Below are 18,168 nucleotides of genomic sequence, written 5' to 3'. Positions count from 1 at the left end.
TGAGACCATCCTGGCCAACATGGTGAAACCCTGTCTCCACTAAAAATACAAAAATTAGCTGGGCGTGGTGGCGCCTGCCTGTAGTCCCAGCTACTCGGGAGGCTGAGGCAGGAGAATTGCTTGAACCAGGGAGTTGGAGGTTGCAGTGAACCGAGATTGTGCCACTGCACTCCAGCCTGGTGGCAGAGCAAGACTCCGACTTTAAAAAAAAAAAAAGAAAAGAAAAAGGCCTTTCTGTGCTACCCACAGAGGGGTCCATACGGCATTGTTCTGGATTCCCGTCGTAACTTAAAGGGAAACTTTCACAATGTCCAGAGCCCTTGATGGCCTGTGGATGAAGGAGGAGGATGTCCTTAAGTTCCTTGCAGCAGGAACCCACTTAGGTGGCACCAATCTTGACTTCCAGATGGGACAGTACATCTATAAAAGGAAAAGTGATGGCATCTACATCATACATCTGAAGAGGACCTGGGAGAAGCTTCTGCTGGCACCTCGTACCATTGCTCCCGTTGAAAACCCTGCAGATGTCAGTGTTATATCCTCCAGGAATACCGACCAGAGGGCCATGCTGAAGTTTGCTGTTGCCACTGGAGCCAATCCAGTTGCTGGCTGCCTCACTCCTGGAACCTTCAGTAGCCAGTTGCAAGCAGCCTTCTGGGAGCCATGGCTTCTTGTGGTTACTGACCCCAGAGCTGACCACCAGCCTTTCATGGAGGCATCTTATGTTAACCTACCTACCATTGCTCTGTGTAACACAGATTCTCCTCTGTGCCATGTGGACATTGCCATCCCATGCAACAACAAGGGAGCTCACTCCGTGGGTTTGATGTGGATGCTCTCTCAGGAAGTTCTGCGCATGCGTGGCACCATTTCCCGTGAACACCCATTGGAGGTCATGCCTGAGCTCTACTTCTACAGAGATCCTGAAGCGATTGAAAAAGAAGAGCAGGCTGCTGCTGAAAAGGCAGTGACCAAGGAGGAATTTCACTGTGAATGGACTGCTCCAGCTCTTGAGTTCACTGCTACTCAGCCTGAGGTTGCACAATGGTCTGAAGGCATGCAGGTGCCTTCTGTGCCTCTTCAGCAGTTCCCTACTAAAGACTGGAGCGCTCAGCTCCTACCCATACCACTGAATGGGTAGGAGCAACCACTGAATGGTCTTAAGCTGTTCTTGGACGGGCTCTTAAGCAACATGGAAAATAAACATCAGTATCTAAATAAAAAAAAATTTAAAAAAACAAAAAATTAACTCCTGGCATAAGGTGTTAGCTTTTGTTAGATGAGCTATGAAGACTTGACATTACATGGAGCATAGTAAAGATAAAGTTAGAAGTTGGTTCAACTTCTCTTTACTCAGGCCAGATTCTCTAACAGAAAATTTTTGAACTTGATTCATCTCGGAGTGCTCAGAATTTTTGAGGAGCAAATCCCAAAACTGCACATGCAGATGAATGGGTCTTAACAGATTTGGAAGTGCTGCTTGCCTTAATTTCTTCTAACTTGACACAAAGTCTGTAATCCCAGCACTTTGGGAGACTGAGGCAGGAGAATCTCTTAAACCCAGGAGTTTGAGACCAGCCTGGGCAACATGTGAGATACTGTCTCAACAAAAAGTTTAAAAAATTAACCAGGTGTGGTAGTGTGTGCCTGTAGCCCCAGCTACATACGAGGGGAGGATCGTTTGAGCCCTGGAGTTCCAGGCTGCAGTGAGCTAAAATGGTGCCACTGCACTCCAGCCTGGGCACAGAGGGAGACCCTGTCTCAAAAATAATAATAATAAATAATAAAACAAATAGAGCGATCAGTGAGTGTCTGCCCTGTGAATGAAACATTTTTTCAGCATCTGCAACATGTAACACAATGCATAGGAGTTCTGATCCTTGTTTGTTATTGGGATTAGATATACACTGTCATATTTAGCCATATTAATGTGTGATTATTCAGGCTTCATAATTAGGATATGACTTCTTAGGTCCAAGAGGTTGTAAAATGAGCTAAATAAACATGATTGTGGTACATTTGTGAATATTACAGTTAAATACATAAAGGCATTATCAAAAGCATGTGGATTTATTCTTATAATTTATTATCTAGAGAAAATAGAGCAGATATTTAACCTCTCTATGGTAAATTAACAAGCCAAATGACATGCGTTACTGATGCAGAACTTTGTTCCCTAGTTCAGCTAAACCGGGCTCTTGTCACAAGACGAGGAAAGATTAGGAACACAGACACATTGAAGGGTGAGGGGAACGGAATTTATTGGGCCAAAGAGGAAAAGAAGAAAAAAAGTACCTTCAGTAACGTGAGAGGGGGTCCTCCTAATAGGCTCCCCACCTCACAGACTGAATTCCAGGCCACCACCCAGGAACTGAAAAGGCCAGGCTCCTCCCCGTATCTATCACTCCCCGCTCTAAAGAAGTACATCTAACTGCCTTTAGAGTAAGGGTAAGGACGAAGACCAGTCTTAACTTCTTCCTGCTGACAAGGGTACCTGTTTTGGGAAAACAGCAGTCAGATCCCCCTCAGCGGCCATCTAGGGTCCCTGGCAAAAGGGGCCATCATTCAAGGCTCCGGTTGTATGACTGTTTGGAGTTTGATGACCTGAAGGTGAGAATAAACAAACCGGGTTATTAGAAAACATGTATCAAAACAGAACGGGGTAGCGGATAAGGACAGCTCAAAAATCCCAAGGCCTTTTATTGGTTTGCACAGGGAGTGGGAGGCCAAAGCCTGACTGGTTAAAAAAAAAAAAAAAACTTTTACTCTTTATCCAGCATGTCAGGCTTCTGTGTTCCCTTCCCCCAAGCACAATCCTAAGTCAACTAGTTTAAGGTTTGGGAAATTAACTTTTCCCAGTTTGGAGGATGCATCAGAGGGGAGGGTCCCGTAGTACAGAGACACAATTACCTATCAGTGAAGGGAGGACAGAGGAGGAAAAAGAAGATTTTTTCAAAGGAGTCCTAGGGATTCAGAATGCATTTGAAAGGGGTACAGACTAAAGGTGAATGGCTACTCATCTAGAAAGAGGGGAGCGAGGCATCGCAAATTCCCTTCTCTTCCTAGTGAATACCCAGGGTGTGTGAGGGAGAGAAAGTGAAGCATGTCTTTCTTCCATCATTATATCCCCAAGTCCCCACAACCTCTACAGGGTGCCACCCATGGGTGTCAAAGTGGCCCTATGTTAACGGGGGCCTAGGAGGGTGGGAATATCTGCTCTTACCCACACATGCCCTATCCTCCCTGCTGTCAGTAGCCTTTGAATTCCCTAGACTGCATTTATGCCATGGATATTGACATAGCCTTTATGCATAAAAGGAGAAGCCTGGCTTAATGGGTAGGAATAAGTCATGCTCACCTGCACTGTGCCTTTTTTTTTTTTTTTTTTAACTTCCATTATTGTCTGCTTGTGGACCTCTCAGATCTAGTTTTATTTCCTAGGGCCTTTATCCAAAGCTTAGAATTGAGTTTGAGACAAAAATGTGTCTTGGGGGTTGTGTGGACTCCTTATCATAAGCCGAATGCTAAGGTGAAGCTGTGGAATTTAGTCCTCCTCCAACAAGAGAGAGAAAAGGATGTCTTGTGACACACCCAGATAAATGGTGGCTATAGTTATGCTTGCTAAGATCTGGGTGCATGGGACCTGGCTTTGGTTAGCTCCCCTGGTCTTACTCTCCCAAAAAGGAAACTTCCGGGTGATGGGCATCCTGTTTATTCCCATCACTTGACAGGAATTGCAGGATAATTACTGAGAACTAGAATATTGCTCCAGATTTTTACATTATCCATCCCCTTAGCTCCTTCTGAGCTGCAGCCAGAGATTGCTGGTTGGTTCACAGGAATAAGCAGGGTTAGTTTAAAATGTAGACAAGAACTTAAAAACAACGAGTGAGTCTAGAATATAATGACAAATGTATGACAAGTTTTGAAACATTTTCTCTCTCCAGTTCTCGTTTTTGTTAAAAACAAATCATGATAGTACTGAGTTGTTTGCAAGATAGACTTTAGTCTTATACTTGGCCCCATTTGCATAAAGTGCACCAAAATATATATATATATATATATATCTATATATACACACACACATATACATATATACATACACACATACACATTTTTTTTTTTGAGATGGAGTCTTACTCTGTTGTCCAGGTGGGAGTGCAGTAGCACAATCTTGGCTCACTGCAACCTCCACCTCCTAGGTTCAAGTGATTCTCCCACCTCAGCCTCCTGAGTAGCTGGTACTACAGGCACGCACCACCACACCTGGCTAATTTTTGTATTTTTAGTAGAGATGGGGTTTCAACCATGTTGGCCAGGTTGGTCTTGAACTCCTGACCACAAGTGACCTGCCCGCTTCGGCCTCCCAAAGTGCTGGGATTACAGGTGTGAGCCATTGTGCCCAGCCCAAATAATTAATTTAACATAGGCCTTTTAGATTGACTTTGATGGAACTCGATTCCACAAGGAATCTCAGATAGGACTTTCTAAAGCCAAGTCCACCCATGAGTTTGTACCCTCAAATACCTGTAAGTTGGGTAAACTCCACTCTTCTTGAGATCCCAAGAACATGTGGTTCCCGGGCCTGTCGGAAAGTGACATTCTCTACTCACCACAGGTTAGGAACCCTGTACAGGACTGTGTAGATGAGCTATGAGGCCAATTTTCCCAAGGGGCTTTATTCGGCTCTCCAAGTAGAGCTTGACTCCTTAAAGGGAAGCATACCCTTCCAGTCAAAGCCTTGGTAAAACAACCAGTTTCTCCAATTGCATCCTGTTGCAAATGAAAATGGATTCTTATTGCACTGATGCAAACAATCATATTGCCATAAGTTAAGAATACTCACAACTAGTTTCCAAATTCTGGAGAAGAGAGGCAGAGAGACAAATATGCTCCAAACTTTGTTCACAGGATTATACCTTACTCAATTATTAAAGGCTGTGAATAGCTCAAAATAAGTTTCCTTGGAGTCTGATAAACAAGGATCAGCAGTGTTCCAGGCAAAAGTCAAAAAGGTTACTTCAGTTTTCTATTAGTTCAGTCCATTTAGTTAACTCTTGTTTTGCTTGATATTTGTGAACATTTCAGCTCTCCGTGAGTTGTGTGCATTTTTCCTTTATTCCAATGTCACAATCTCCTAAGTTATCAGAAACCTACGTTTGAAAGCATGTGTCAAAGTTCTGTAGCCGATTATAAGCCATCTTTTGAAGAGGATCAAAACAAGACAATTGTCTGTGAGTAATGAAATGTCAGGGTAGTTATAGTCAGAAACACAACTGAAAAAGAAATTTGGTTATCTCTGGTTTACAATAACATAACAACCTTAATTGTGATTGATAGCATATACTCAGGTATTAGAATTTTAGAAATCCCATACAATTTTGGAACATATAATAATAATAATATTCCCTAAGATATAACCTGAAGAAGATTAAACATCATTTTGGCAATCCCATGTACCTAAACATATCAAATCTTCTGGGTGCTCTGGGGCCCTCTGTAGCATCCAAAAAGCCAGGTGTCAGCAAAGACAATTTTGAAACTGAAGTTTGATTTTGGGAAGCCTGTTAATTATGTTAGAGGGTTAAAGCACTTGATATTATGAAATAGAATTCCAGATTACCTTAAGTTATTTATTTTGCCAAAATGATGACTCAGAAATTTTTGGAAAAGCAGAAACCTTTTATAACCCCTTAAGACTTTTGCCAAAGAGATTAGTGCCTTAAGAGTACCTTATTGTGCTTTTATTTCAGTGCTCAATTTACAGAAAAACCATATTATACCCTTTTAAATTTAGTTAATATGTTCACACTTGGAATTTATTTTGCAAGATTAATTTTTACAATCCTTTCACAACTTGTTTGAACTTTTAGCTTTATCTTATCAAATTCAAAATAATCCTTTAACCCCAGGCAAAAATTTACATTTTGACATCTGCATTTTACCAATGATCTTTAGGCTGTTTCTATGTCTCAAAGATTAAAGTCACGTGAACTAAAAAAGTACCACAGCTTTTATCTTCCCTTTCAATATTTGATCCAAGCACCTATCCTTTTCTATAATTAATTAGAGCTCTTTTTATAGACATCACATATAACAGCACATATATAACTACACAGACAGGCAGAAGAAAACCCAGTAACCACAAGTTTTTCATTTGCCAACTTCCTAATTGGATGATTTGCCTCCGGATTGAGCCCATAAAGAGACAGGGTTAGGAAAACATGCAGCTTCTAAGGCCTAATAAGCAGGCATAACTGGGAGGCAAAAACAGATTTTGAGAGAGATCTATTCACTTTTAATTCTTGGGGTTTCATGAGGAAAACAGAGGTCTGTCCCTTCTCATGCCAGCATTAAGGGTGGCAAGGCAAAATGGAGAAAAATAATTCAGGTGACTAGAAAAAACCCTTTTCCAGCAAAGCAAGATCCAGGAAGAGAAAAACATAAAGGCCTTTTAAATATACCTATAATTTGGATATCCATTTTTAATTAAGCTGAGTGCTGTTTAAGAAAATTCTTTTAAATTCCTTGTTGTCCAACTTTACCTGCACCAAGTGGTCAGTATTTGTGGCTTTCAAACTTTACTAAAGGCTCAGAAAAGGAAAATCAAGGCAGTTTGTGGAGAGGAAGAGAATAAACAAATAGCAAAAGTCACATATATATCAAACCAGAAAGGACTCTGCCTAAGCCAGGATTGAGCCTGGGCCGCCACTGTAAAATGGCAGAGGCTAAAGAAAGCATTGCCACATGTTTATAGGTCACACTTCCAAGGACGTAAAACAAGATGGAGGCCTGCAGCAAAGTTTGCTACTGACCATACAGAAAGACATGCCAAGCACACCAGATTGGCTAAAGCTTAAGACAAGCCTCACAAATCTTTTTCATAATTAAATTTTACAGAGAAATAAACAGTTATCCTTATTCCTAGTCTAGTAAAACATCTGCCAAAAAAAAAAAAAGGGGGGCCTCGCTTTAAAGTAAGTTAACTCCTGACCTGGTGGAGAAGAGGAAGACAGCTTAAATGCAAGGCTGTGTTAACTGCTAACAGGGTGGAGAAAAGAAAAAGATGCCTGATGAAGAACCTCTCATTCTTATGCAAATAGGTCTCAGTGTCTACTAGGAGAGAGACATGGTGGGGAATGCTGGCCAGTCCGCTGCGCAAAGGCCTTTTGGCCTTAGCTACCACTGTGTATCTCAAAAAAAGGAGGAAAAGGCCGACATTCTCGATCCCTGGGAGTGACAGGAGTTGTGGGGAGGCGTAATTTACTCTACCCTCAGAAGTCTGAGGACAAAAAGGCTTAGAGATGCAAGGTAAAAAGACTTTTTGGTTTGCATCTTACCCTTTCTCATGCCCCACATTTGGGAACCAAAAATGATGCAGAATTTTGTTCTTAGTTCAACTAAAACTGAGTTTTTGTCACATGACCTGGAAGGATTAGGAACACATTGAAGGACACTTTGAGGGGAACGGAATTTATTGGGCAAAAAAGGAAAAGAAGAAAAATAAACTTCCAGCAAAGCGAGATGGGGTCCTTCTAACAGGCCCCCCAACCTCACGGATTGAATACGAGGCCACCACACGGGAACTGAAGAGGCTTCAGTTTCAACCCAGCCTTTTCTTTTCTGTAATAATATAAATAACAATATAAATTTGAGCAGATTTATTCATGTATGAACATTTGCCTTTTTCTGGATTATTTATGGCCTTCTATTGCTAACCAGACTAACAGAGCATTTTTTTCTGGGCCTTTAATATACTTGGTTATGGCAGTGACTACAGCGGGATTTTATTCTAGAATTTCACCTGGTTTTCAAATTGCTTCATTCTGTACAATTTAGCTCTTTTCGTATTTCTCTCAAAACATAGTTAAGGGAATAATAAATTACTACTTTACTTGCTGGGCCTCTTTTCATGAAAATACTACAAAAATCCACTACATGGCAAATAAAGTTACGAGCTGAGGGAAGAGGTGATGCCTTAAAGAAGCTCTTGCCTTGAACATGAATAGACTTTATTTTCACCATCCCAGAATTAGAAGTATTTATCTCTAGTCTGCTAAGAGGTAGAAAGAAAAGAATGATCATCGAAATAAACACAGGGTAAAGAGCTGACCCTGCTACTCACAGGACCACGGGCCTGGTGGCTCAGGCCTGTAATCCCAGCACGTTGGGAGACCGAAGCGGGTGGATCACGAGGTCAGGAGATCGAGACCATCCTGGCTAACATGGTGAAACTCCATCTCTACTAAAAATACAAAAATTAGCCAGGCGAGGTGGCGGGCGCCTGTAGTCCCGGGTACTCGGGAGGCTGAGGCAGGAGAATGGCGTGAACCCGGGAGGCGGAGCTTGCGGTGAGTCCAGATCGCGCCACTGCACTCCAGCCTGGGCGACAGAGCGAGACTCCGTCTCAAAAAAAAAAGAAAAAGAAACTGTGTAATTAAGTGGGTCTCCTTGGAAGGTTGGGTTGGCTCGGGAAGCACTTTATTATCATGGAGTTTTAAAGTATCTTTCTCTTCCACTAAGGTTGTAGAACAGCTTCCTTCTCGTAGCCTCAAAACTGAAGACTGTTCAAGGCAAGGTTAGCCGTGGCTTTTTTAGAGGAGCGGGAATATATAGAGAGTCCTACTCTTTAGATCTCTTTGACAAGAATAAAAAATACTTGCTGTATAAAGTTCGCCATTTAGGTAGTGTTGTTTTAGCTGACATTGTCATGATTTATTCTGTTTGTGTGTGTTGAAACCATTTGTCTCCACAGTAGCTTTGTTTTTCCAAAAATTCTCTAACTGTGATAGACGTGATAGTTAAACTTTGTGTTGCAGATCCTGTTAAGCCACCTGGCAGCTCCTTACAAGCACCAGCTGATTTACCTTTAGCTATAAATACAGCACCACCATCCACCCAGGCGGATTCATCCTCTGCTACTCTACCTCCTCCATATCAGCTAATCAATGTTCCACCACACCTGGAAACTCTTGGCATTCAGGAGGATCCTCAAGACTACCTGTTGCTCATCAACTGTCAAAGCAAGAAACCCGAACCCACCAGGTAAATTATACATGCCTGTGTGAGAGAGACACAGAGGCGTATGTATGTGTGTACACATTAAGATTCTTATCTTTTAAACTTTTTAAATTTTGACTTGCAGGCTTGAAAGAAACCATCTGTATAGGCATATGTTTAGGCTTTATATTTCAGGTTTACATTCCCCTATTGATTTCTGATATTCAGGAGATTGTATCGAAGAGACACAATCTCTGCCATCTTTGACAAAGAGCAGTTTTCCCTACAAGGCTCTTTTGGAAGTCTGTCTACTATTTTGTAGTCTTTGTTACAGACTCACAGTATTACTTGCTTAACAGATTTCACTGATTTATAAATGGTGATCTTGCTCCATTTCTTATGTGATTATAAACCAGCCAAGGGTCATCTTTTGTTTCTGAAGAAGGAGAGGAATACCTTCTACTAGAAGATTTTGAAAGCAAAACGATTCCATTGCAGTGAGTGTGTTGTGGTGGTTTTGGATCTGTGTGAGAAATTAATCATACAGGTAAAATCCCGATATAGCAAATTCCATGGAATATACAAATTGGATGTTAGTGAAATTTGATCAAATATATTCCTAAAATATTATGAAACTTTTAGTCTTCATATCTAGCAATGAAGCAGAGCTTACCCTTTTTTTTTTTTTAACCTTTTTTTCTGTTTTTTTTTTTTAAAGAGATAAGGTCTTGCTCTGTTGCCCAGGCTGGAGTGCAGTGGCACACTCATAGTTCACTGTAACCCCAAACTCCTGGGCTCAAGTATTCCTCCCACTGCAGCCTCCTAAAGCACTGGGATTACAGGTGTGAGCCACTGCACTTGACCTCCCTTTACAAATTTTTAAGTAGAAAGAAGTATATGGAGTACAGCACTTGACTGAAGGAATCATCAAGCCTGTCCCAAATTCTTAGTTTCTCTACCATCTCCTTCCCTGCCCCCACATCCCTTTCCTCTTCTAAGCTATAAGGCATTTTAATTGGATCCTCCTTGTTCCTTGATGTTGAATAGTTGGAAGAGTTAAGGCAGTAAAGAGTCAAGAAGCAGTTGTTTTACTGTTTTTAAAAGGAGCAGAAAAATGATTGAGAGGCCAGTCTCTGCCATTAATAGCTATGTGACAATTAGTGATACCAGTCAATTAAGTATATTTTATTTATGTATTAATCAGCTGGGGTCTGGATAGAGAGTATATTTCTTGATAGACATGAAAAAAAATTTTTAAACAAGATTATTATATTTTTTAAGCATTATTTTATGACAAAAAGATTTTTTTAAATGCAGAAAGTGATTATTGCTGGACTAGGATCAGACAAAGTACTTGTTCAAAAATTTTGATGTAGAATATGTTAAGATTCACAAAATAGTTTCTCTGAACCATGCCCTGAGATGATGGAAACAGCTCACATTCATTCCAAAGCTGGATTTCTATGTATTTGTTGTAATGGGATTTTACCTGTAAGAGCAGAAAAAAATTTATAAATCAACATTTGTTAATATCAAATTCTAACTTGATTTTGCTTGTTTGCTGTGAGTATTTAAAAATTATACACTGGCAACTTTGTTACCTATGCTACTAACTAATATTTTATTTTATAAAAGTTCACAATTATTTTTCAGTAGCAACTTTTTAGAAGCCAACAGCCGAGTGACAGTTCTATATTTTATTTTTATTTTCATAATTTCACTGGTATCACAGCTTTCCTCTTGCAGTACAACTTATGCTCAAAATCATCACCCAGATGTATTTTGCTATCTATATTTTACAAAAGTGACAGTTAAATAGCAAATATTTATGAGGTAACCACTATGTGCCCAATATTATGCTAGGTGCTATGAAGGTACAAACTATATAAAATAGAGTCTACTCAGATATAGTCACCTTTGGAGTTTACAAGTAAGAGTTAAGTGAAAACATGCAACCATTAAATATTTAGAGATGAAGATAATATACGAGAGTTGCCTTGCAAACTCTTGTTTGTTCTGCAAGACTTTGGTTAGAATGTGCTCCTCTAGGAAGCATTCCTCTCAAACTCCCAAGTTAGCTTAAATATCTTTCTGGGTTTTTATAGTATCCCAGTTATGCCTTCATACCTTGTTTTATCGCAGTGTTAGAAACGGCTTGATGTTTTTACTTATTCTTCACTAACTGTAAGCTAGTCAGAGCAAGGAGCTTTACTTATTACTCATAATTCCTCTAGCTTCTCTTAACTCTGCATTTGAATTAAATGAAGTACAAATTTTAGAATATGCATAGGCGCATTAGAAATTCCACAAAGGGACAGTGCAAGTGTTTTTAAGATGGAGAAAACAAAAGCCTCATAGGAAGAATAGGATGTGAACTACACCTAGTTGGTGAGAGAAGAGAAGAAAATCATTAGTAATTTGTGCAAAAATAGCTTGAGGGAAAGAAAAGATGTGAGTGAGCATGGTGGGAGGAAGATAATGAGGAGGAGAGCGTCTTAGAGGATAGGATGGAGAAGGTGGAGCCAGGTTATTAGTAGCCTCAGTGTCGCGTGGATTCGTGTGAGGCCTTATAGTTCCCACACCCTGTAGGGGCCCTTACTAGGTTTTTCTCTTGAATATGTGAGTGGTATAACAGCTGTGCTTTGAAAATATTGATCTTATGGAAGTCTGGCCCCATGAATAGATTGAAAGAGGCAGAGAGTAGAGGAAATTCCACTAAGGAGGTTTCAGTCACATAGATCTCAGCAGGGACAGGGACCTGAACTTGGGATTGTGGCAATGGGAATAGAGCAAGGGAATAAGTACACGGCTAAGAAGAAGGGCTCGGTGCCTGCATGACTGGAGATCAAAGAGAAGGAATCAAGCTGATTGCGTTTTGAGCCTAGGGAATCTGGATAAAGTCATTTTTTTCAGTGCAAGCCAGAAAAGCAGTCAACTTAAGTAAATGGATTTCAATTTGAGGCACACAAGCAAGGTAATACTGGAATAACCAAGTAGAAATATTAGTTTGAGAACATGGGACTTGGAATTTGGTAAGATGATGGAAGTTGTCAGCATTCAGAGAAGAAAATGAAGTTCTGAAAAAGGAGGATGATCTCTAATAGCATGTGTGGTAAAAGGTTAGGACTAATCTCTGTTGGCCATACGCTGGGAGAGAGACAGGAAGGAGCCAGTAAGTGAAACAAGAAAGTAATCAGCGAGGGAGAAGGGTTTAAAATGGAGGGTTTTAAGATGTTTTTAAGATGAAGAAAACAAAAGCATAATGTGGCACAGTGTGGGTTTTTCTCATAGTAAAGGGGGAGACTTTACTGTGCTTAGTGCCAGATGTTATTAAGAAATCATGGAAGGTAAGCCCTTAAAAAAAATCATAGTTATTTATTTATTTATTTATTTATTTTGAGACGGAGTCTTGCTTTGTCCACCAGGCTGGAGTTCAGTGGCGCGATCTCGGCTCACTGCAAGCTCCGCCTCCTGGGTTCAAGCCATTCTCCTGCCTCAGCCTCCCGGGTAGCTGAGACTACAGGCGCCCGCCACTGCACCCGGCTAATCTTTTGTATTTTTAGTAGAGACGGGGTTTCACCGTGGTCTCGATCTCCTGACCCTGTGATCCGCCCGCCTTGGCCTCCCAAAGTGCTGGGATTACAGGCGTGAGCCACCGTGCCCGGCAATCATAGTTATTTAAAGAAATATTGTTTAAATTCCTACAGGACTTTGGATAACATGCAGAAGTAGTTCAGGTATCTTGTTTAGCATTAAGAAAGTGAGACTGTGCTTGTGTTTTTAGCTTCATCTTGTCATATACCCAAATTTTGTGATACCTCAAAATGCAGAGACTGAAAATGTACGTAAATGTACTTTAATGAGATTTCTCAAAGTGAGTTATTGTTTGGAGTTGGTTAACTCTGTATCATGTATTTCGATCCTCTTTAATGTTGGCTAAATGTTTGTTAAAGAAAAGTAGTGGAAAGGAAGATATGTGAAAAACAATTAGATGTCACTTTCTTGTAAGTCACATTGACCTTATTCAATACCAAGTAATCATTAGACTTTTAATTTTACAGAACAACAAATTTGCCACAGGGAGGTTTAAGACCAATGGATCAACTATATAAACTGTACTAGCACTAGGTTTTTGCATGCTCTTCAGAGGAAATGCTTTTCCTTGTGTCTATGCATTAATCATTTACCTTTCCCAGAGTTTTGTAATGTTTAATTCCAGTGCTTCAGGGATTGTGTTTTTATGTGCAAATTTAATAGGTGGAGTTGGGGGTGTGGGCAGATATAGGACAGAATTAGAATGCTTCTGTTGGTTTTGTGGTGGCGGTTTTGTTGTCTGGTGTATAATCATAAAAGCTAAAGAACATTTATGCTTTAAATCCTATGGATCACACAAAAAATCTAATGAGAAAAGCCCTACCTTTTGATTGCTAAGCTATGAATATGTTTATAAAAAATGTATTCTTAGTCTTCACCTTGTTTATTCTGTCATTAACAATTTTTATTTAGAACACACGCTGATTCTGCAAAATCCACCTCTTCTGAAACAGACTGCAATGATAACGTCCCTTCTCATAAAAATCCTGCTTCCTCCCAGAGCAAACATGGAATGAATGGCTTTTTTCAGCAGCAAATGATATACGACTCTCCACCTTCACGTGCCACATCTGCTTCAGTTGACTCCAGCCTTTATAACCTGCCCAGGAGTTATTCCCATGATGTGTTACCAAAGGTGTCTCCATCAAGTACTGAAGCAGATGGAGAACTCTATGTTTTTAATACCCCTTCTGGGACATCGAGTGTAGAGACTCAAATGAGGCATGTATCTATTAGTTATGACATTCCTCCAACACCTGGTAATACTTATCAGATTCCACGAACATTTCCAGAAGGAACCTTGGGACAGACATCAAAGCTAGACACTATTCCAGATATTCCTCCACCTCGGCCACCGAAACCACATCCAGCTCATGACCGATCTCCTGTGGAAACGTGTAGTATCCCACGCACCGCCTCAGACACTGACAGTAGTTACTGTATCCCTACAGCAGGGATGCCGCCATCACGTAGTAATACCATTTCCACTGTGGATTTAAACAAATTGCGAAAAGGTCAGCTCTAGTTGACTTCTTCTCTATTAGAGGTTAATGATAGAAAATCGATTTTTCTGAATATTTGTTCTTTTAAGTGTAGTTAAATATATTATGCTACAAAATACAGTCCATTTTTTTCCAGCTCTACAGTTACCTGGACGGGTATATGTGCATTCATGCTCTGCTAGAAGGGAAAGAGAGTTGGAGTTTCTCACCCCTGAAGAAGTATGGCCTTAGTAATGCCTTCCTGCCTCAGGAAGTGTGCCCTTCTCTCTCCCACTGTCTATAATCCTGGGTGGATAGGCCCTCTGTTGGGACAGAAGCGCAGGAAATGGACCAGCCACAAAGCCTCTCCGAGTCATACCCTTTCCTGTATTTGTATGCCATTATGACCGCTTCTAAGTCACATCTGTTGGGCTCTATTTCCTTCCTTCCTATATAAGCAGTTTTTGTGTTGTGTCTGACAGGTGATACTCTGTTCTAGTCAAGCCATTCTGCTTTCTCTTTGATTTTTACTTGTGTTTAAAGAGCTGAATCTTCTTTCCCCTTATCACTACTACTTCACTAATTGTTAGTGAGTATACTTTCCTATACTGTCTCCTAGAGTCTGAACCAAAAGTTACAGACCTTGAGAGGAGAAGAGAAAATGAGTCTGGGTGATTCTCTGAGATTCTCAAAGTCCTAAAAATAGAAAGCTAAAGTTTTTAATGCACATATTCTAAATACTATGTGCTAAAATTTCTGTATTTTGTGGTAGAGTTTTCCCCAGCTATCTCCAAGAAGATAAATATTTAATTGTGATTACTACTTAAATCAGTACTTATTTCACCATTCAATAACAATTTCTAACTCCTTTCTTGAAGTGACTGTATAACCTAGTTATAAGTTAGTGAGATGTAAGTTAGGCCCAAGGTGGTGCAAACAATGAGAAAATAGAGGTGTTTCTCTTCATCTTTAGATAACCTATCTTATCCCAGACTTAGACATTCACTCACACTCAAAATTAGATATTGGTGTTGGTTAGCATAGGAGTGAGTGTCTGCATTTTCTAGTGGTTTAATATGCCGATTCAAGATACAATTCTATGAGCATCCTTTTTAAAATCTATGTGTGTGCATGTGTGTCTGCATATGTATAATGAGAGAAAGAGAATAGGTCATCCCAATGACCCTGAGAGCTGGCAGAGATGGGAAGAAATGTTGATAGTTTGTTCTTTATTTTAGATGCTAGTTCTCAAGACTGCTATGATATTCCACGAACATTTCCAAGTGATAGATCTAGTTCACTTGAAGGCTTCCATAACCACTTTGTAAGTATAATTGACCTTGGCATCATCAAGTATTTCATTGTCTAAATCTTCATAATTAGTGCCATGGGACTAAGTGATATCATGAAATAAAAGTATGCTGAGATCCATATGAATGGGTTTGACTTACAATTGTGTTTTCATGTGTGACAAGAGTTTTTATTAAAATAAATATATATGTGTTTTAGAAAGTCAAAAATGTGTTGACAGTGGGAAGTGTTTCAAGTGAAGAACTGGATGAAAATTACGTCCCAATGAATCCCAATTCACCACCACGACAACATTCCAGCAGTTTTACAGAACCAATTCAGGAAGCCAATTATGTGCCAATGACTCCAGGAACATTTGATTTTTCCTCATTTGGAATGCAAGTTCCTCCTCCTGCTCATATGGGCTTCAGGTCCAGCCCAAAAACCCCTCCCAGAAGGCCAGTTCCTGTTGCAGACTGTGAACCACCCCCTGTGGATAGGAACCTCAAGCCAGACAGAAAAGGTAAGGAGAGCATGGCAAAGTAAAAGGCTTGGGGAGTGCCAAGTTAGATCTATTTTTAACTGCCATTAAATCCAAAACAGAATTTGGACTAGAAATTCTGAAATATTTCATAGTTCCATAGCCATCAACTTATTTAAGCAAAGCAGTACTGCCATTTATAAATTAACAGTTACTATATCACATGTTGATGTGAGGTGATATTTATAAGTCTCCTATCTCTAGAGCAGAGGTTACATGCTAAAATACTCATAGGGTGAGCGGACAACTGGGGAGAATTAGAAGAAACTGGACTGCCCTAGCCCCATCTAATGGGAGTAACTAACCTACTCGGCTACAATCCTTTGTTGACTTGTGAAGTGATGCACCCATTCAGGCAAATCTTCTGGTATTTCAGGAGAAGCCAGAGATTTCAGATTTTATATGTATTATCTCTCGATTTTTAAAGTTCTATCAACTAATTTAATTATTTTTAAGAAAATATTGCAGGCCAACCCAAACACTTCTGCAAGCTAGATAATGGCCTTCAGCCGCTATTTAGTAACCTCTTCTCTAGAGTATATAATATCAAATCAGACTTAAGATTATTAATGTATTTGTCATAATTATTTAAGAACAGTGAGACTGTATAATCTTTCCATTCTGTTCCTATAACAACTTCTTAAGAATTACTTTGTCTTTGCTGGGGTAATAAATGCTTCTAGTCTATCATTTTTTTTTTTTTTTTCATGCTGGCCTGCATAAGTAACATTAAGTTCTAAGGTAACATAGTTTGTTAAGAAGTCTGTAAAGGAAACTGTTCAGCCAAATTGGGTAATATCTACCCAGGTTTTTAAAATTGGGGTTTAAGTGGTTAAAACACAGACAATTTGATTTGTTGCACTATGCTGTTAGTGTGGCTTAATCTTGACAACCAAGTAAATTTGTGTAAATGTAAATGTGATGAATGATACAATATCTGGCTTACCTAAGGGTGTTTCAGCACATTTGAAAACTCTCCTGCTATATGTAGCTTTTTAAGACCGCATAATGTTTGTGTCAGTTTCTCCTTAACCTGGGCTTAGATAATTAATAGTAGTTCTAATTAAGTCCTGGTTGTGAGGAAAAGAGACTGAGGCTCAGAGTATCTTAAGAAAAAGGATTTGGTTTTGTTTGTAAGTAAAGATAACCTCCTTGTTTCAATAGGAGGTTAACCTCCTTCAACAAGGAGGTTTTCAGGAACTGAGGCAATTCCAGGGGACTGTTGCTATGTCCTGCTCTCTCTGTGCATTTCTGTTTTACAGGAAATCTTTGCATCTGGTTTGTTCTCTTTCGCATTCTTACCTTCTTTTCTGTTTTCTTTTCTGATTCTTTTCTGTTTCTTACTCTGTATCCTCTACTTAAATGGATTCTGCTTTCTAAGAGCTTTGGCCTCCAATGCTCCCCTTCTGTGGCCTCAATTCTGCCTCCTAGCTCCTTTTTATGTGCCCTTGCAGCTTCTGCATCAGCTTCTCATTGCCTTACTTATTATTTACTCACTTTAGATTGCTTAGAGATTATGTGATTGGTCTATGTGTGTCACACCCACGACAACCCAGTCTGCCCAGGCAGCAGGGCTGTGATTGTGATGTGGATCTCAGAAAGGATGTGAGCATCAGAGACTCTCTATTGGATAATGCTTCCTTTTGTTTTTCTTTTTCTTTGTCTCTAAATCTATTTTAGACACTACTGGTCATTTTCTTTGCATATGATTTGCAAAAATATGTTTGGACATGTATAGCTTTGTAATTGGTTCACACAGATCACTGAAGGATTGAGATACAAGTGTCATGAACTCTTTGAAATATTGAATATCTTTTTTAATGTTAAACTGGTGCTTTCCTTGTTTTCCAGTAACGAGTGCATGTTAGTGGCAGATCTCTACTTTTCAACTCCAAATCTAACAGTTTTATATTTTGAGGTCTCGCATAAATGTGGAGGGAGTAAGATTTGGGTGAGGGTGCAAAGCTCTTAAATCCTACCTCCCTTGCTCCTCTGCTGCTCTTTTCTCCCCTTGAGCTCTGTAGAACAGTTTGAAAACTCCAGTACATTTCACAGTTGTGATTCCATGTGGTAAGCATAATATGAAATCAGGAAACATCTTTGTTTATAAGTTAGAAAAGACCTGAGATCATAGTGATTAGCTTTTAGTATCCTCTAAGTCTGATATCACTCATGTATCCCACATTATTATGATATACGTTTTATGTATATATCACAATATATACTACATATCATGTATACTGCATATTTCATAATTATACA

At 39.7% G+C, this 18,168-nt stretch overlaps 2 protein-coding genes across 3 annotated transcripts in view; both read left to right on the top strand.

The window, feature by feature from the left end:
* Positions 1–18,168, top strand: part of GAB1 (GRB2 associated binding protein 1) — a 131,719-nt gene that overhangs the window by 89,550 nt on the left and 24,001 nt on the right. For both annotated transcript variants that reach the window (XM_023226000.3, XM_023226001.3), the window contains exons 3-6: positions 8,820–9,045; positions 13,507–14,108; positions 15,314–15,399; positions 15,585–15,888. In XM_023226000.3, coding sequence (XP_023081768.1) covers positions 8,820–9,045; positions 13,507–14,108; positions 15,314–15,399; positions 15,585–15,888 — 1,218 coding nt within the window. The remainder of the gene's footprint in view (positions 1–8,819; positions 9,046–13,506; positions 14,109–15,313; positions 15,400–15,584; positions 15,889–18,168) is intronic.
* Positions 229–1,351, top strand: LOC111551920 (40S ribosomal protein SA-like). Its single transcript, XM_023226002.1, has one exon. It carries the CDS (start codon positions 308–310, stop codon positions 1,139–1,141), a length of 834 nt encoding a protein of 277 aa, XP_023081770.1. The 5' UTR covers positions 229–307; the 3' UTR covers positions 1,142–1,351.

The sequence above is a fragment of the Piliocolobus tephrosceles genome, chromosome 3 (genome assembly GCF_002776525.5).
Source record: "Piliocolobus tephrosceles isolate RC106 chromosome 3, ASM277652v3, whole genome shotgun sequence".
Lineage (NCBI taxonomy): Eukaryota > Metazoa > Chordata > Mammalia > Primates > Cercopithecidae > Piliocolobus > Piliocolobus tephrosceles.
Note: the sequence above shows the minus strand (reverse complement) of the source record. Positions and strands in the feature narration are given on the sequence as shown.

Excerpts from the sequence above, each read along its gene's own strand:
- LOC111551920 (XM_023226002.1), top strand. The coding sequence starts at position 308 with ATGTCCAGAGCCCTTGATGGCCTGTGGATGAAGGAGGAGGATGTCCTT.